This window comes from Typopeltis vanoorti, chromosome 8, assembly GCF_054136105.1.
Source record: "Typopeltis vanoorti isolate ZY-2024b chromosome 8, IOZ_Tvanoo_1.0, whole genome shotgun sequence".
Lineage (NCBI taxonomy): Eukaryota > Metazoa > Arthropoda > Arachnida > Uropygi > Thelyphonidae > Typopeltis > Typopeltis vanoorti.
The window spans coordinates 128772374-128790955 of NC_143556.1; the positions used below are offsets into that span (position 1 = coordinate 128772374).

At 34.5% G+C, this 18582-nt stretch overlaps 1 protein-coding gene across 2 annotated transcripts in view; it reads left to right on the plus strand.

Moving 5' to 3' along the window:
- Caf1-55 (chromatin assembly factor 1 p55 subunit) overlaps positions 1-18582 on the plus strand; it is a 215614-nt gene that overhangs the window by 142402 nt on the left and 54630 nt on the right. For both annotated transcript variants that reach the window (XM_090396934.1, XM_090396935.1), the window contains 2 exons: positions 5215-5275; positions 14477-14569. In XM_090396934.1, coding sequence (XP_090253060.1) covers positions 5215-5275; positions 14477-14569 — 154 coding nt within the window. The remainder of the gene's footprint in view (positions 1-5214; positions 5276-14476; positions 14570-18582) is intronic.

Below are 18582 nucleotides of genomic sequence, written 5' to 3' on the forward strand. Positions count from 1 at the left end.
TTCATTCTCACAGAACAGAAGATGCTAAAAATAAACTCAAGGAATTGAAAACTCAGTTAACTGTAATTCCAGGAGGTCTAACTAGTTAGCTTCTACCTTTAGATATTTGTATTAATAAACCATTTAAGGGATTTATGAAGGAGAAGTGGAACAGCTGGATGCAGTCTTCAGATTTTGAGGTTATGCCATCAGGAAGAAGCCTAGCTTTTCGCAAGTGTGTCAGTGGGTCAAAGCTTCATGGGATGCTGTGAAAACTGAGACAGTGGTTAAATCATTTAAGAAGTGTGGCATTAGTAATACACTGGATGGTACAGAGGACAATTTGTTGTATGAGGACTCGGATTCTGATTTAGAAGAGGTTTCAAGTGTCTCTTCATTTAGCTCTGGAGATCTGGGTTTTAATGAAGAAGATTAAAAGGTGGGTACTCTTTCCTAGTTAGATTAGGTATTTGTTGAAAGTAGACCTACTTATTACTTTATATTTGAAATACTATAAATTCATTATAATATTCAGTCATAAAGTTTTTTTCATAAAAAATGTGTAGAAAAAAGGGGGGTGCGTCTTATACGCCGGCAAATACAGTATATAAAAATGAGACCCTTAAAATCAAGAATGTTTTTTGAACTTTGCAAAGATGTGGTTGGAACAGAACATTCAGCACTGCTGTTTTACTGAGATAAGATGGTTATCATAGGGAAAATGTTTGTGTGTATGAATTAAGAGATGAAATAGCAACTTCTTGGAAGAGGAAAATTTTTCGAAGAAACAGAGAAGGTTTGAGACCTCTTATTTGTGATGAAATTGAGCTACTTGGTGGACATATTCGAGAAGCTAAATATATTAAAACTGCAACTCCAAGAGAAAAAAAATACACATATCTTAGAGATGAGTGACAAAGTTAACCTTTGACATATAAATTATTTTTAAAGTTGGAACAGATAAAACTACTATTTATTTAATTCATGTGGTTTATTTCATTAAGTGTTACCTTATTATAAAGAATATTAATAATTTTGCAAGGTATGATATTTTCGAAGCACTTAGGTAAATGTAATGGTATTAAATATTTTTTACATTGCCATGTAGTCTCACTTCTTACATTATGCTTGGCACATACATGTCATCTCTTTGCTGGATGTTGCTTTTTATCAGTAGGGGTGGGGGGGTATATGTTCAGGGAAATGTGCCCAATTTTTTGTCTGCAGTCTAATTGGCAGTCCTTTTGCGATGGAAGTCCACGGGTACTACAATTAGGCAAAGATATATTTGACAACATATCTTCTGCTACATTCAAACGGAAATTGACTATTGTTAGTTTTGATGTATTCGGTAGTTTGGAATATAAAACATAAACATTGTAAATAGCGATAACCATCAAATAGAAAAATATTTTCTTGTAACCTGTGATGCATTTTCACATAATTGGAAAACAAGCAAGTAGTTGGTCTTGCCTATCGACACCGCCCATTCTGCAATTATATGCAAGAACACATGTAGGTTTTATTACTTTTTCTTCATTGCCCCTCTTACTTCTCCTTGCTTTTCCTGTATCTACCATTTCTTCTTTTGAATGCTTTGTGCTTATCATGTAAACATCCTTCTTATCACGGCAACGTAATGACAAAATTCCTCGACAAGATAAAGTTTTTGATTCACCTTTTTTTATTTTATATGTCGTCAATTTCTTAGGCATATTCTTGCAATTTTTTCAAACTGTCCCCCGCAACATTTGTACTATATTTTCTCAAGAAATAAAATAATTCTGGTGACGAATACCAATTATCTAAGAATAATGTATATCCTATTCCTAAAATAGGTTCGGCCAACTCCATGACGACATTTTGAGATGCAGGTATATTGCTTCCCAGAATTTTATCCTTTCCTGTATAAATTTTGAACTTTGAACAATATCCAGAGTCTGATTCACATAGATTGTAAAATTTTATCCCAAATCGTGCTCGTTTGCTAGCAATGAACTGTACATAATTTAGTCAACCTCTATATTTCATAAGGGATTTGTCAGTTATTACATTTTTATCTGGTGTATATAATTGCTGAAACTTATTATTCAGGTAGTTGACTATATTTTGCACTTTACATATTTTGTCGTCTTTCTTTATTGTTTCATTGTCCACGAAATGGAGAAAATGAGATATAGCCAAGAAGCATTTACGAGGCATGATTTTTGAATATATGGGTGTCTCACCCACAGCCCTCTTTGACCAATACATGTCTATATTAGATTTTTTTACCTGTGACATAATTATACATAATGCAAAATATGCCTGCAGTTCGTCGCTTGTTATTGGATACTATTCTTCAATGTTTTTAATAATTTCCTCGTTTATTGCTTGAGCTGCATATCTATTAGTTTCTGTAACTATCATGTCAAAGAAATCATCACAAAGTATTTGTTTGAAAACAAAAAGAGGTGTCGGATTTGCACCAAATCTTAGCAAAGCAATTGCATTGTCGCCGGGAATTTCCGTAAATTGTTTTATAATAGAATATTTTCCTTTTCTTGCCAATTCCATTTGTTTTCTATTACATCGGAATCATCGCTACTAGATGTTATCGGTCTCAAACGTTTAAGAACATTGCCTTGAACTGGACTTCCATTGCTACTGTCGCTATTGTCACTTGACAAGTCAAAAATGCGAACACTTTGATGGTATAAATTTGTCTCGCTGTTTTTATCCAAACTGTCCTTTCACTTTCAATATCATTTTCGGCTAACATATTATAAATATTTGCAGACATGTTAGGGACGATGATAAATTGCAACACAAACTAGTGAATAGAGTTTATATGGATGTATATTCACTGCCTAACACCGTAAATTCGTTTAAAATTGACGCGAACTTCGTAACATCTGCGATACGTCAAAATCATTGGTGCAATAAACAAAATGCGTGCCACAGACGTCTTTGTACGTTAACTCTAAATTCGTTTGAAATTGATGCGAACTTCGTAACGTCTGCGATACGTCAAAATCAATTTTGGTGCAATAAACAAAATGCGTGCCACAGACGTCTTTGTATGTTTGTTTGAAATTGACGCTAACTTCGTATTGTCTGTGATACGTTAAAATTAATTTTGGTGCAATAGACAAAATATGTAAAGCATCAAAAATTAGAAAAGTTTGCAAATGTGGAAGTTTATCAAAACCTGTAAGGCAGAAGAGCAACACATTTTATTTGCAACTATTGGAAATCATTTAACAATGTTGACAAAGAATTTTAGAAACTATTTCATAACCGGCGACAACATAAAAGGCAAATTACGACTGGTTTAGAAACCCGTTTTAATTTATAGACTTTGCATCAAGAGTGGCAAAATCAAAACCCAGTTTGCATCTGAATTGCTGTGTTGATAATGAATTTTCTGCACTAAAGTCGAGAGCTTTCATACACTTTTGCCATTTCCGACATCTTATCTTTGTGAAAACTAGTTTTCTGTAGTGGCTGCCTTGAAAACAAAATATAGATCTCAGTTAAACATAGAAAGAGAATTAAGAGTGTCAATTTCCAATGTATCACCATTGTAATAAAAGCTTTGCTCTGCAAAACAGGCTCAAGAAAGCCATTAATTTTTAGATTTGTTGTTATTGTTTAGTTTTAATTAGTTACTCAGAATATTTTGCAATATTGGTATGTTCCCGTAAATGTAGCTCACTACAGTGGATTTTGCACATTTTATTTTCGGAGCGTATTTTATGTTTTTGTTTCATTAAAGTAGTTTTTCCTTTGATTTCCACTTTCTCCACACCTCCCCTTTAGGTATTTCGTGCCACCTTTGGGGAGCGCACCACATAGGCTAAGAATCACTGGATTAAAGTTAATATAATGGCAGATAAAAGTGAAAAGTCATAAGATTATTATGTTAGTTCAAATATTAAATTGATTAAATTTAGTGAAGATGCATCACATTCTGAGATAGCCTGAAGACTGGTTTTCCATTGCACTATTACAGTTAACATTGTGATTAAAAGCAAAACCATTCTTACTGAAGTTAAAAATGCTACTCAGGTGAATGTTAATTAGGAAAAGGGATAACCTTGTTGCTGATATAGAGAAACTCTTAACAGTCTGCATAGATGATCAAACTTCTCTCCACATTCCCTTAAACCAGACCAGGATTCAAAATAAACCCAAAACCTTTTCAGTGAGATAGGGTAAAATGCTAATATTGTAATAATCATGTTGATCCCATCAGTATGCAAAATTTTTCTCCCAGAAAAAGTTATCTGGGACATTGGATTTGTCACAAGAGCATAGTTCCTGATGAAAAGAATATATGAACAGAAAATACCATTCTCAAGAATGTGAAACAAATATGCTTTACTGATGATAAATTTTTGTTGTTGTTCCACTTCATAAATCCAACAAAAAAATAAATAAATGCAATATATGTGCCTGCACACACAACTGTGATGAAAAGAGAACAAAGGGTTTTTGAATATTTGAAAACTACTGTGATGTCAGAATGGAAATGGGAGTGACTGAAAGCAACTACTCAATGATATTAGTGATTATATATCTACATCAAAAACTGGATTACTACTGCTCTAACAAGAAGATTGAAGCTTGCCCTAATCTCTCTCTCTCTCATCCTGACATAATACACAAAACAAATATAAGTAATCACCAAAAAAAAAATGAGACTCAGAAGAAACTGTGAAGAACTGAAGAAAAATTTTACTAGCTCTCTATAAAATATAACTTCAGGAGAAATGCACCCTTTCAGTTTCTGGAACTCCTTTATACTCCATTTTATTTATTTACTTTTTTGCATTGCATTATTACAAGGTGCTTTTTTTTTTCTCACTGAAGAAACATATAGGTGCCACAGGAATAATTTGTTATATCATTAGTTTTTGATAGTGAAATTTAGGACCATTCTTTCTGATATCAACTGCAAAAAGAACAACTCATTTCTTATTTTGAAAGGCTCTTCAAAATAAGAACCTTTTTTTTTTTTTCAGATAGAAGATACCAGAGCATGGAAAGCTTCACATTAATTTGTCTGAGACTTGTTAGTTTGTTTGAGGGAAAGCAAGTTACTTGCATTTGCAAATGAGATATCAAATTGGTCTTTTATAATAAATCTTACAATTGAAATGCCTATCTGAGAATAAAATCTTATTGTATGTGCATATATCTGAATCCATTTTGTGGACCATTATAATTATAAGAATGTATTTGTTATTGTAGATATGGTTTATCTTGGAATCCCAATTTGAATGGCCACCTTTTAAGTGCATCTGATGACCATGTAAGTATGAAATTTATCACTAAACTTGAAATTTCTCCTTTGAATATTTTATCTGATATTTCTCTCACTGTTAACCCACCTTAACCCTAAATGGCAAGCATTCATAAAATTGCAATATATGTTCTCATAACCTTTTTATTATTATTATTAAGATAGTATTTGTCGTTCTTGTTGCATAGTGATTTTAGCATTCTGCAGAATATCACAATCAAATTAATAAATGGTTACCATCATGGTAGGTTATCCAGTTTTATCTTTTGCGTTACAACTATCAGCACTTAAGCTATCTGAACAAGTTTGCTCATGTGATTGCAAATCAGTAGATAGCTGTTTCTTCTAGAGCAGCAGTCTGCTGACTAAAAACAATGTACTGAACTGTAGAGACTGAGAGAATTTTACAGGCAGAGATATCTTGGAAAGCACATGTTGTGTGAGCCAAAACATCTTTAAATTTGTTTCTTACAGACTCACCGTGGCAAACTCATAGGGGCCAAAGAAATTGTTCATTATTGCATAACATTTGCAGTGGTAAATAGGCAGGAAAAGAGCTCCTCCTTTTCATTCTCAGGAAATAAAGTTTTAATGTTCAGCCAGGTAACTGTATTCCTAACCTAATCTTGCTCTGCTATACTTTAACTGGTCTCTTGCAAAAGGTTTGCAAGAGGTGATTTACTATTCATTTCTTCCTGTATGCAGTACAAGTGATGTTTTCAGAGTTATGTCAGACATCATGGAGAGACCTGATATTTTGTTTTTATCAAGGTGCAGATTTAAAAGTTATTCCACAGACTTGCTGGCAGATGATATACTGCTCTAAATATAATGGTAATGCTTTAGAAGACTTCCAGTCAGCTGGTGAATTATATCGCTGCCAGTATGCTACTAGGTGTGACTGGTGACTGCTTGGATAGTAGTATGCTAGAGAAACTGCCAGTGCTCTAATTTCTACATCATTAGGCAAAATCTTTATTTGTATGGCTTAATAAAGAATCTGTTACTGCATCTTCCCCTGTCATTTCCATTTTCACCTCAACTTTCAGAAGCCAAGTAAAAAAAGAAATGATTACGTATGGTGAGATGAAAATACATCTGAGGAGTCTTCATTCTTTTGTCATCATCAAATTCCTGACATGTACACTCAAGGGATGTGCATGATATGATAGCAGTACATGAAGAACTTGCATCATTACTAACTTCCTATCAACAATTTTCCTCCAAATCAGTCTGTAACCTGTCCAACATTATCAGATCTTATATTTCTATCTTCTAAGGCACTTTTTACTATATCAAGCCACCTACATCTTAGTGAATCTCTGGGTCTTTTTCCCACCAACCTGGCAGAGAACGCTTGTTTTGCTAATCTTTCCTCTCCCATTCTGTTTAAGTGACTAATACTGCCTCTGAGATTAGCTTTGCTGACACATTCTTGGATGCTAGCAATGTCAATAGTTCTTTACTGATATCCTCATTTTTAATATGTTATTGCCATTTCATGATCTTTCTCAGGACTCTATCTGCAGTCTCTAGTCTTTGGTGAATTGTTTTACTTCTAACCCAGCTCTCAGATCCATAAGTTAAAATTGATTTGAACACTGACTTGTACAACTAATTTAGTGTTTTGACTAATTTCTCTCTTATTCCATATAAATTTATTTAGTTTACTTCCTACCACACCAGCTTTATTGATTCTGTTGTCTATTTCCATATTTAATTTACCATCTTCACTAAAAATCATGCATAGGTAGCTGAAATGTTTTACTTGTTCTATAGGCTCTCCATTCACAATGCAGTTGATATTTTCAATGTTTCTACCTATTTTCATTGTCTTTGTCTTGTTGTTGCTGACCTTCATACCAACTCATACAACAGTTATTCAGTTTAGTCAGGGAATCTTGCAGACTTGTACTGGATTTATTTAAAAGTATAACATCATCCGCATATAGTAAAGAGCTGAGATTAATATCTACAATTTTGATATCAGATGTGATACCATTTTCCTTCATAATGTGATCCATATAGATAATGAATAACAGAGGATAATATACTTCCTTCAATTCTAACTGCTGACTTAAAACTCAAATAAAGATTAAGTATTACTTGATATAATGCCCAATTGACACCATATAACTACACTAGTGGCCAAAATTGTGAAAACCTTTTGGATAAAATTTATTTTGAAGTTTGAATGGCTCATAACAGCACTTTTTTTTTTTTTTTGGTGTAATACCATAAAATTATATATCAATGGAAAGATAATTTAATTAAGAATCTAATGCAATAACTTTTATGAAGGATTTTTTATTAGAACAGCAGTTATAAAGAAGAAAAGTGAAACACATAGAAAAAATGAGATACAAAAATTCTCACAATGTGAGTTAATACTTAGTTGAGTAACCTTTAGCATTAATTACGGCCTTACAACGCCTTCCCATGGAGTGAACCAAGTTTTTTAGTTCTGCAGCTGTTATAATGGGAAACCAAGATTGAATTATTGCTTCTATTAATTGGGTTTTATTACTGGGTTGCTTCTGACTAATAAGTTTCTTTAGGCGGCTCCATAGATTTTCGATTGGGTTAAGGTCTGGGCTATTCCCAGGCCATTCCAGCAGTGGAATGTGATTATCTTGAAACCACTTTTTGCACACAGCAGCAACATGACATGGAGCTGAATCCTGTTGAAATATAAATGCTTCATTATCTTGGAAAAGATTACGTGCGGAAGGCTTCAGTTTGGGCTCAAGTATTTATGTATTTTTGGGCATTTATATTCCCATTAATCACGCAAATTCTGCCCATACCTTTTGATATCATACAACTCCAGATCATAACACTAAGTGGGTGTTTCACAATAGGCATAATGCACTCAGGATGCAAATCTTCTTACGTATTTTATGCCATCACTACCAAACAGGGAGATTTTGGTCTCATCACTCCAAATAACACTCTCCCATTGTTCCGCTGTCCAGTTAACATGGGTTTTAGCCCAGTTTAATCTTTCAACCTTTGTTTGATAGATAAAAATGGCTTTTTTTTGTGGAATTCTAGCATTTAGACCAAATTCCTGCAAATTCCAAAAAAAAAAGTGATGTTATGCGTCATCAAAATTCAAAAATACACATTACCAAAAGGTTTCTACAATTTGGCCACTAGTGTATAACATTTTGAATAGCTTTTCTCTTGGCACCTTGTCAGATGCCTTTTCCAGATCTGCAGATAAACTTAAATACAGATCTTTGTTATATTCTCATGATTTCTCAGCTATTTGTCGTAAAGTGAAAATCTGATCCTTACAGTCGATTTGGCTGTTATCTACTTGCGTAAATCTTACTAGGAACCCTCAGTAGGGAAATACCTCTGTAATTCTCACATTCAGTTTTATTTCCCTTTTTATATATGCGTACTAAGAGCGCTCTACTCAGTCATCTGGAATTCATACCTCTTTCCAGGCCTTCTATGCAGTGCAATCACTGTAAGACTTCCATACTTGAGCATTTCTGGTCCAATGTCATCTATTCCAACTGTCTTTTCACATTTCAGGCATTTGATGGTTTTTTCTACTTCAAGCATGTCTGTTGAGTGCTTTTTACTAGTGGGCTCTCACTACTTGTCTCATTTAGCAATTTTTCGAACTGGTTACTCCATATATCAAGGATATCTTTTTCACAGTTTTCATGTCACCTTTATCATTTCTAATTCTTTTATAGCACTCTTTCCTCCATTTCTGAGCTTTTTCAACAGCCTCCAGAATATCTTGCCTCTTTCCTGATAATTATTTTCTATGTTCTTACAAAACTCTTTCCATGACTTTTGTTTAGCTAGTTTTACACAAAGCTTTACTTTCTTACATTTTTCTCTATATTCTCTAAGAGCACAAGCTGACTTACTTTACAAGAACTTTCTTCTTTTCCTTCATTGTCTCTTTAACTTCCTGTGTCCACCACAGAGCTCTGATTTTTCTATCCTTGCAGACAACCTGAACACATACTCTGTCTGAATCAGTTTTCTTCATGTTTATCATTGAATCTCCAAGGTTTGGTTCCTGTTCTCAAACTCTTTCATTTTTTCTTGAATAATGTTTGTATTTTATTCTACAGTTCACATCTGAGAGCTGCTCAACTTTCATTTGCTTGAAAACTTTCTTACATCTTTTTAATAAGAGTTGATAATAACTGAGGTGACATCTCTCCCACCAGTTGGAGAGCGTGACCATATGGTTTTGACTTGGAAAATGAATAGACATGCAGGAGTATCAAAGAGATGGGAACTTATGTGGAATTATAATGCAGGTGATTATAATAGTCTTAGACGTCAACTTCGGGAAGTTTCATGGAGGGAGGAATTGGAAGGCCGGGATATCGTTAGTGCGTGGGAAATTGTGAAAGAATATTTGCTAGCAGCAATGGTAAGTTGTATACCACGAGTGAAGAAGAGGACACAATTTGGAGTAAAGTGGATGACAAACAATATTAAACAGGAATTGCATGTGAAAAAGAGGCTATGGAAGAGATATAAGGAGACAGGTGAAGAGAGGATGCGTGAAGAATATAAGACACAGGCCAGAAGAGTGACTAGTGTGGTAAGGAAAACGAAACTGGAATATGAGAGGAGATTGGCCTTAACATCCAAAGAAAATCCTAGGGAATTTTTTAGCTATGTGGCCAGTAGGAGGAGAAATGACTGTGGAAGAATGATATTGTGGGATAAAAATGGGAATAGAGTGACTAATGCAGAGGACATCGTGGAATTGTTCAATGACCACTTTATTGGAGTATTTCATCCTGGAGGAGTCAGTTTTAATGCTAGAGGGATAGGGCAGGTTCAAGGTTTGGTTCCTGTTCTCAAACTCTTTCATTTTTTCTTGAATAATGTTTGTATTTTATTCTACAGTTCACATCTGAGAGCTGCTCAACTTTCATTTGCTTGAAAACTTTCTTACATGTTTTTAATAAATGATGGGAAGAAACATCGATGGGATGCTGCATACTCTGTGGGAGGAGTTATACTGGAGGAAGTAGGGGAGACAAGAGATCTGGGGTTGATGAGTTGTTTATGGTGGAGCAGTTTCAAGGAGACAGAGGGTTACAAGTGGGGTCCCACAGGGCTCAGTACTAGGACCTATATTGTTTAACCTTTATATCAGTGACATTGCCAGTGGATTGCAAGGGGCAATTCAGTTGTTTGCAGATGTGGTACAGGAGGAGAGTGTGTTTCAGATACTGAGAACTTTGGATGTCAATAAAGCTTTGGGACTGGATGGTATTTCATCACGAGTTTTGAGAGAATGTGCTAAGGAACTGACAGTGCCTTTAACCTGGCTTTTCAATGAAAGTCTGGCTGCAGGAAAGGTGCCCAGGGAATGGAAGGAAGGTAAGATAGTGCCATTGCATAAGGGTGGTAACAGACTGGAAGTGTCTAATTATAGACCAGTCTGTGTGTCATCAGTAGTTAAGATCTTGGAGAAAGTAGTGAGGGACCGTATACAGCATTGGGCAGATGAGGGTAATGTTATCTGTGAGAGTCGACATGGATTTGTGAAAGGGCGCTCTTGTTTTAGCAATATGCTAGCCTTTTATAATAAAGTTACAAGAACATTAGATGAGGGAAAGGCATATACTGCAATTTTCTTAGACTTAGCAAAGGCATTTGACAGGGTGCCACATGATAAGCTGATATTTAAGTTGCAGTACATGGGTCTGGATGTCAGATTGGTCAACTGGATTCAGGATTGGCTGTCTGATAGGTATCAGAGAGTTGTTTATGGTGGAGCAGTTTCAAGGAGACAGAGGGTTACAAGTGGGGTCCCACAGGGCTCAGTACTAGGACCTATATTGTTTAACCTTTATATCAGTGACATTGCCAGTGGATTGCAAGGGGCAATTCAGTTGTTTGCAGATGATGCGAAGCTGGTAAGGATTATTAGTAATAGTGCAGATGTGGTAGCCCTGCAAGAGGATTTGAATAAACTAGATAGATGGGCAAATGAATGGGGGGGGGTGTCAGTTTAATGCAGCAAAATGTAAAGTCTTGAGGTTTGGGAAACATCGATGGGATGCTGCATACGCTGTGGGATGAGTTATACTGGAGAAAGTAGGGGAGACAAGAGATCTGGGGTTGATGATTGATAGAAACTGAAGTTTAGGGGACATACTGCAAAGGTGGTGAAGGTAACACAGAGGATTGCTGCAATTATGACAAGGACACTGACCTGCAGAGATAAGAAGGTTATCATTCCATTGTATAAGTCTCTGATCAGACCACACTTGGATTATTGTTCTTAGATTTGGTCCCCAGGATTTGAAGGGGATAAATTAACTGTGGAAAGGATACAAAGATGGTTTCAGGACTGTACAAGGATAGTTATGAGGATCGGCTGAGGGAATGTGGACTGCAGAGTTTGGCGGATAGAAGGAGCGGTGATATGATTGAGACTTTTAAACTGTTGAGAGGTGGTTACAGGGTTGACACTGGGGAGTTCTTTCACTTGGTTGAACAGCGGGAAGGAGTGATGACAAGAGGCCATTCCTGGAAGTTACGAAAGGAAACTGTGAGCAAGAGGGTGAGGAGTGGTATTTTTTTTAATGGAGGGTGGTTGAGCCGTGGAATGCATTGCCTGATAGAGTGGTGAGGGCAAGAATGGTCAATGAGTTTAAGGAGTGGTATGATAGACTTTATGTTCTTAGGAAGGACCTCCCACGATGAGTCTTTTGACTCCATGGAGGCCTGAATAATAATGTTCTTCTTTTTAATATGAAATATTATCCTATTGAAGACTGAATGGTGATCATTTCCAATTTCAAATCCTTTGTACACTCTAGTGTCCTGCACCAGTGAGAAAACATCACTATCGACAATAACATAGTCAACTTTTCTTATTCCTTGCCTCTTCTCTATATGTGATTTTATGCACATTTTTATCTTGGAACATTGTGTTAGTAATAACCATTCCATGTCTTGAGCAGAAATCTAACAGGTATTTGTCATTATCATTAGCTTTGCTCTTTTCTCCAAATTTTCATAAGATATTTGTCTGACAATCATGTCCTCTGCTATTTTGATTCTCAACAAGGACCAACTTTTCCTGTTTCATTGTGTCAGTTTTTTTCTCTGAAGCCTCGAAAAATTCCTTCACTTCAATTGGCACAAATAAGTCTCATTGTCCAGTTTTCCAAAGTAGAGTGATGTGGGCGAATCTGATATTGCCTTCCTTTCAAAAAGATTAGCCTCTTCATTCTTTTGTGTGATTTTTAAACTTCATTGGTGCACGAGTTAGTATCTTGTTTCCTTTTGAGTGTAAAACTATAGTTGCATATCAACATGATCACTGTCAGGTAACACAGTTTTTCGTTCACCTGTGTCATTCAAATGTTGTGATACATACTAATTCATGTATGAACATAACTGATCTGCACATAATTGTTATCATCATGGTAATGAGCTGTCATTTTTTCTCTTTTAATAATTTGATCAATAAAACTATTTAGTTGCATATCCCCACGATTACTGTTGGATGAGAGTTTTTGGTGCACGCTGTAGTTAGATGTTAACTGCTGAGCTGTTATAGATCATCGCCTGTGTTATTCAAATATTGTGATACGTTCATATATAAACATGACTAATCTGCACATAATTGTTATCATCATGGTAAGTTCAGTGCACCACTGCTACATTCCCCAATACTTAAAGTTCTACTAGAAAAGATTTTAACAGTAAATCTCTTGAACAAATTAATTTTAAATGAATCATAAAGTATAAATCTTGAGGAATTAATCTTCAAGATGTAGTTATTATGTAATAACATTGTTTACTACCTAGAACAAAACATATCAGAATTCTTTTCAGTGATATGTTCATTTTTACCACATAAATTTGTTAGATATTTTTACAGCTTAAAAAAAAAATTGAAGTAATGCTTTCATTTCTTCAAAGGAATAGCAAATAGATGATATATTTAACAGTTCCATGTAAGTTAGGTTTCACTCTTTAATTCAGTGCCCTTTTAATTTTCTGGAATTTCTTTATTTTTTTATTTATATCTTTGTTTTTAGATATGTTATTATGCAACCTAAGTAAATAAACTGTCACCTGTTCTATTATTTTATCTTCTATGACAATTTTTAATCTAATATGATCTCCACTGTTAAATGCTATGACTTCTTTTCGTTTGCAAAATCTTTGATCTGTATTGTTGGCTTATTTTGTATAATTCATATTCTGATTTTTGAAGTCATCTGCATACAGCATTGCATTGATAACAAGCAGTTCTTTTAGTTAACTGGATACCTTGTTTTATTGTCATTTTTTCTTTTTAAATAATTTGATCGGGGGGTGTGTGTGTGTGTGTGTTGATTAGAGTTGGTGATAAACTACATGCCTGTCTTATTAATTCCAATCTCTTTAATCTTTGTTAATTTATTACTTGATTATAACATCATTTTTGTGCCTTAATATAAACTTTATATAGCTTGTATGTCGTGGATATTCTTCTTCTTTTTTTCCGTTATAGTCTCATAATTTTTCTTCGTGTATCAAAATGGAGAATTAATTTCCATGTACTATTATCAAAAGCCTGTCTGCTGTTTTGATTTTAGAGGTTTTATTCAGTTAGCATGTAGACTATTGAGTTGATTATATCAACTAGTATGTTTTACTTTATATGACCCCATTATAATGTTAGTCATTTTATAACAGCTGCAGATGTATTAGATTTATAAAGAAAACTTTAATTTTTATTATCTGCAAGACAGTTATTGCAATGGGGTGGAACTTTTTCTTGGAAACATAACTTTCAACTATTTCATAAAATCTAACAGTATAAAATACACCCTGTTTTGGCATAGAAAATCGTAACCTCAGCAAATTAAATAGCACTGCAGTGGAAATTAAATAACATTATGATCTCTTTCTTCTAAGGGTTATGTTAAAATTCTTCAACTTCTTCTGAACTAAATCATGCTGCTTTTGATAATTATTGAATTCATATTAAGAAGGTTGAATAAATGAGAAATACATTAATCTCTCATTTATCCAATCTTCTTCAGTCGACTGATTTGACAGCAAATTTATTTCCTGACCAATCGGATAATTGAGGCTGTATTTAATGTCTGTTCACTGTTAGCTTGTGGATTAGTTAATTTTCAAATATTTGTTAGTTGGTGCATGAAATATTTTGAAATGTTATACTTTTTTTTTTTTCTTTGACAGACTATCTGTTTGTGGGATATTAATGCCACGCCAAGGGACAACAAAATTGTGGATGCAAAAACAATATTTACTGGACACACTGCAGTAGTAGAGGTAATATTAGTTATATTGTGCTGAAGTTATAAGTTACGGATTTATAACTGCTTCTCAATTTTCAGTATCCACATACAACTTGTAAAATTTTAGTTACACTGGCATATTTCCTCTCCAGAAAATGCAATTTGGGAGAAGTTACAATAATATTTCATTAATCTTTTTTTAGCATTTGCATTATAATAAACAGAGCTCAACAAATACATTTGCTGTTGCAAGTAAATTTTGCCTGATGGCAAGTAGCTGCAGACCAAACAAAATATTTTAACTTTAATATAGTTTATGGAACTCCTATTATGTTATTGGGGGGGGGGGATTTTATTATGTAAAAATTATGTAAAATCCTTCTTGGGCAAGAAGGATTTTACATAATTTGTCAAGCCCTGATAATAAATTACAAACAGTGTGAAACAATTTTTTAAATTATTAAATTTGAATATTAGTTATTCAAATCCAAAATACATACAGCAGGTTTAGTTGAAAATTTTAATTAAATTTAGCAGAGAGTTGTGGCTGCTCTAGTTCTGTCGTTAGAAGAAAGTGGAGGATGATAGCAGCCAAGTCAGAAGAGCAATGCGATGAAAGTACCTATAGAAATGGCAGCACTGAAACAGAGTACCTATAATAAAGTGACTGAAGGGAGTCTGTCAGGGAAGGGTCGCTTGTTAAGCAGATTGCCCTCTTCTGGATATCATCAAGAATCATTGTGCATGTGTTGGTTTTTGTAGACTGAAGCAAATTTGGTCAGTACATTAGTACATTTTTAAGCTGTCATAGAGTGCACTTAAAACAGTGAGTGAGTAAATTGATATTGAAAGTAATATTTGCACATTTTCATAAAAGTGTAGCATGGAGCATTGTCATGATGCAACATGAAACCATTTGCCCACTTATGCAGTCTTTTTCAATGCACATTGTTCTGCAAACACTCCGGTACTCCTTTATAATATTCAGAATTGACAATGGTGCCGCTAGGTACAATCTCTGCCCACCCACCCTTCAAAACGAAAAAGATAAATCAACAGGGTTTTGATATTGGATTTTGATTGGCATAATTCTTCAACTGAGGTGAGTTGGATGTTTTCCATTGTGAACTCTGAATCTTGGTCTCAGGATCATTACCGTACACCTGAGATTTCTCTCCTGTAATGGTGTATTGGTGAAAAAAGTTCTGATCTGAAGTCACATGACTGACAGTCAGATATACTTTTTGGTCACAATTCGTAGGTAGTCGGGCATTTTTTTTCTCCTGATTATGAAGCACCCATTCCAACTGAATAACAAAAATAGTCATTCTAATGGGGATTATTTCTGTTATTCACATTGGAATGGGTATTTGGGTTGGAAAAGCAGAACCAGCAATCACAAAAGTAAAAGATGATAGAAATCCCAGTCATCCGACTTGGCACCATAGTGATAAAGGTCACAAGACTGAGATTGACTGAGTGGAGGTTGATCTGTAGAAAAGAAAATTTGAACAAGATTATGGTCAGAGTTAACAAGGGCTAACATATACAGTCAGTGTTCTCAACTTGGTTCACAAATCCCTCAGGAATTTGCAATAAAAATTCTGTAATGGCATATGCTTAGATTTACATAGATTATTTTTGCAGACGACAAAACAGTTTAATATTAATATATGCACTTTGGTTTAAAATTTTTATGTAGTTTTGGTATGGGTCCTACACCTTTACATAGCAGACATGCCCAACAGGATATAAGTGGATGGGGAAATAAGCACAAATGTGTCAGTATGTATAATCCTAACCATTCAGTTGCATGTCAATCTCCATTGAATGTTGCTAGTCACTGTGTAATGTTGTATTTGAATGTTATACAGTATTTAAGAACTATCATGAACTGTTTTTCAGAATTCTTCTTGAGGGTTCTTCTATGAAGACCTCATAAATGCTACAATAACTTTAGTTTTGCAGTTTTCTACTAGTTTAATTTTTGTACACTTCTCTGGGATAGCTTATTACACTATTAAAGATGGAATGGAATTAATAGTTGAAAATTGATTTAACACTGGATGCATAGTGGCACTTGAATTTGCCAGATAAAGGCCATTCCCAAATTTCTCCACTGTTTTCTCACAAGACCATCCAATTATTAACTGTTATTTTCCTCTGATCCCATCTCATCCTCTATTCTTCTGGAGCAAGGAAAAATTGATATCTTGGAATTAAAAAAAAACAGCAGGTAAAAAATTCAGAGATCACAGATATTGTTGATGTTCACAAAATCCAAACAGTTAAAGTGTAACTGGGTTGAGCATGCAGCTAAGGTGAACATCAGTTCACCTTATCTGAAGTGTACTAGTTCTTAGCACACTTCAGATTTCCAGAGAGCAAATGATCTCTGCAAATCTGAAATGTTTTTAATTGAAAAATGTATCTTTTTCATTCACATATGGACCAGCAAAAATTAGAACGAACATTGATGTCCAGAAATGGTAGATTCTCACACCTGTTCTGATATGACTGATATATATATATATATATATGTGTGTATATTACCCAGATAACAACCTTTTTTTTTCCTCAAATGATTCCATGAATTTCACTAGAAGCATAAACAGATGTGAATCCATAGCATTGACCCTGTTTTCGCTTATAGTATTTTTCTTAATGCCAGAACAATGCGTTTTCTGTGGATTGTTTGAAGAGTGATGTGAGAATGTGAACAAATAATTTCAAGTTCTAGTTTTTGCGAAATTAGTAAACAGATCTTTGACATATAGTTTTTATAGAATGTGTCTTGGTTTAATCACTTTTATTATTATTATTATTATTATTATTATTATTCATCATCATCATCAAATTCCTGCCATGTACTCTCAAGGGGTGTACAGGATATGATAGTACTACATGAAAAAATTATATCATTACTGACTTCCTATCTATAATTTTCGTCCAAATCAGTCTGTTACTTGTCAAGACTCCAACATTATCAGATCTTATATTTCTATCGTCTAAGGCACTTTTTACGTATCAATCCACCTATATCTTGGTCTTCCTCTCGGTCGTTTTGTTGCCAACCTGGCATAGAACATTTCTTTTGCTAATCTTTCCTAGCCCATTCTGTTGAGGTGACATTACCACCTGAGATTAGCTCTGCTGACGCATTCCTGGATGCTGACAATGTCAAGTTCTTTCCTAAAATCCTCGTTTTTAATATGATATTGCCATTGATGCCATCTGTTCACGCCTATAATCTTTCTCAGGACTCTAATATCTGTGGTCTCTAGTCTTTGGTCAAGTGTTTTACTTCTGACCCAGCTCTCAGATCCATAAGTTAAAACTGGTTTGAACACTATCTTGTATACAGCTAATTTAGTGTTCTGACTAATTTCTCTCTTATTCCATATGAATTTATTCAATTGACTTCCCACCATACCGGCTTTGCTGATTCTGTTGTCTATTTCTATATTTAATTTACCATCTTCAGTAACAATCGTGCCTAAGTAGCTGAAATGCTTTACTTGTTCCACAGGTTCTCCATTCACAACACAGTTGACATTTTCAATGATTCTGCCTATTTTCATTGTCTTTGTCTTTTTATTGCTGACCTTCATACCATATCTATTACAACAGCTATTCAATTTAGTCAGAGAATCTTGCAGACTTGTAGTGGATTTATTTAGAAGTATAACATCATCTGCATAAAGCAAAGAGCTGACATTAACATCTCCAATTTTGATATCATGTTTAATACCACTTTCCTTCATAATGTGATCCATATAGATAATGAATAACAGAGGGGATAATGTACATCCTTGTCTCACACCAGATTTAACATTAAATCATCTTCCTATACTTCCTTCAATTCTAACTGCTGACTTACAACTCAAATAAAGACTAAGTATTGCTTGATATAATGCCCCAGTGACACCATATAACTGCAGCGTATTGAACAGCTTCTCTCTTGGCACCTTGTCATATGCCTTTTCCAAATCGACAAAACTTAAATACAGATCTTTGTTATATTCCCATTCTTTCTCGACTATTTGT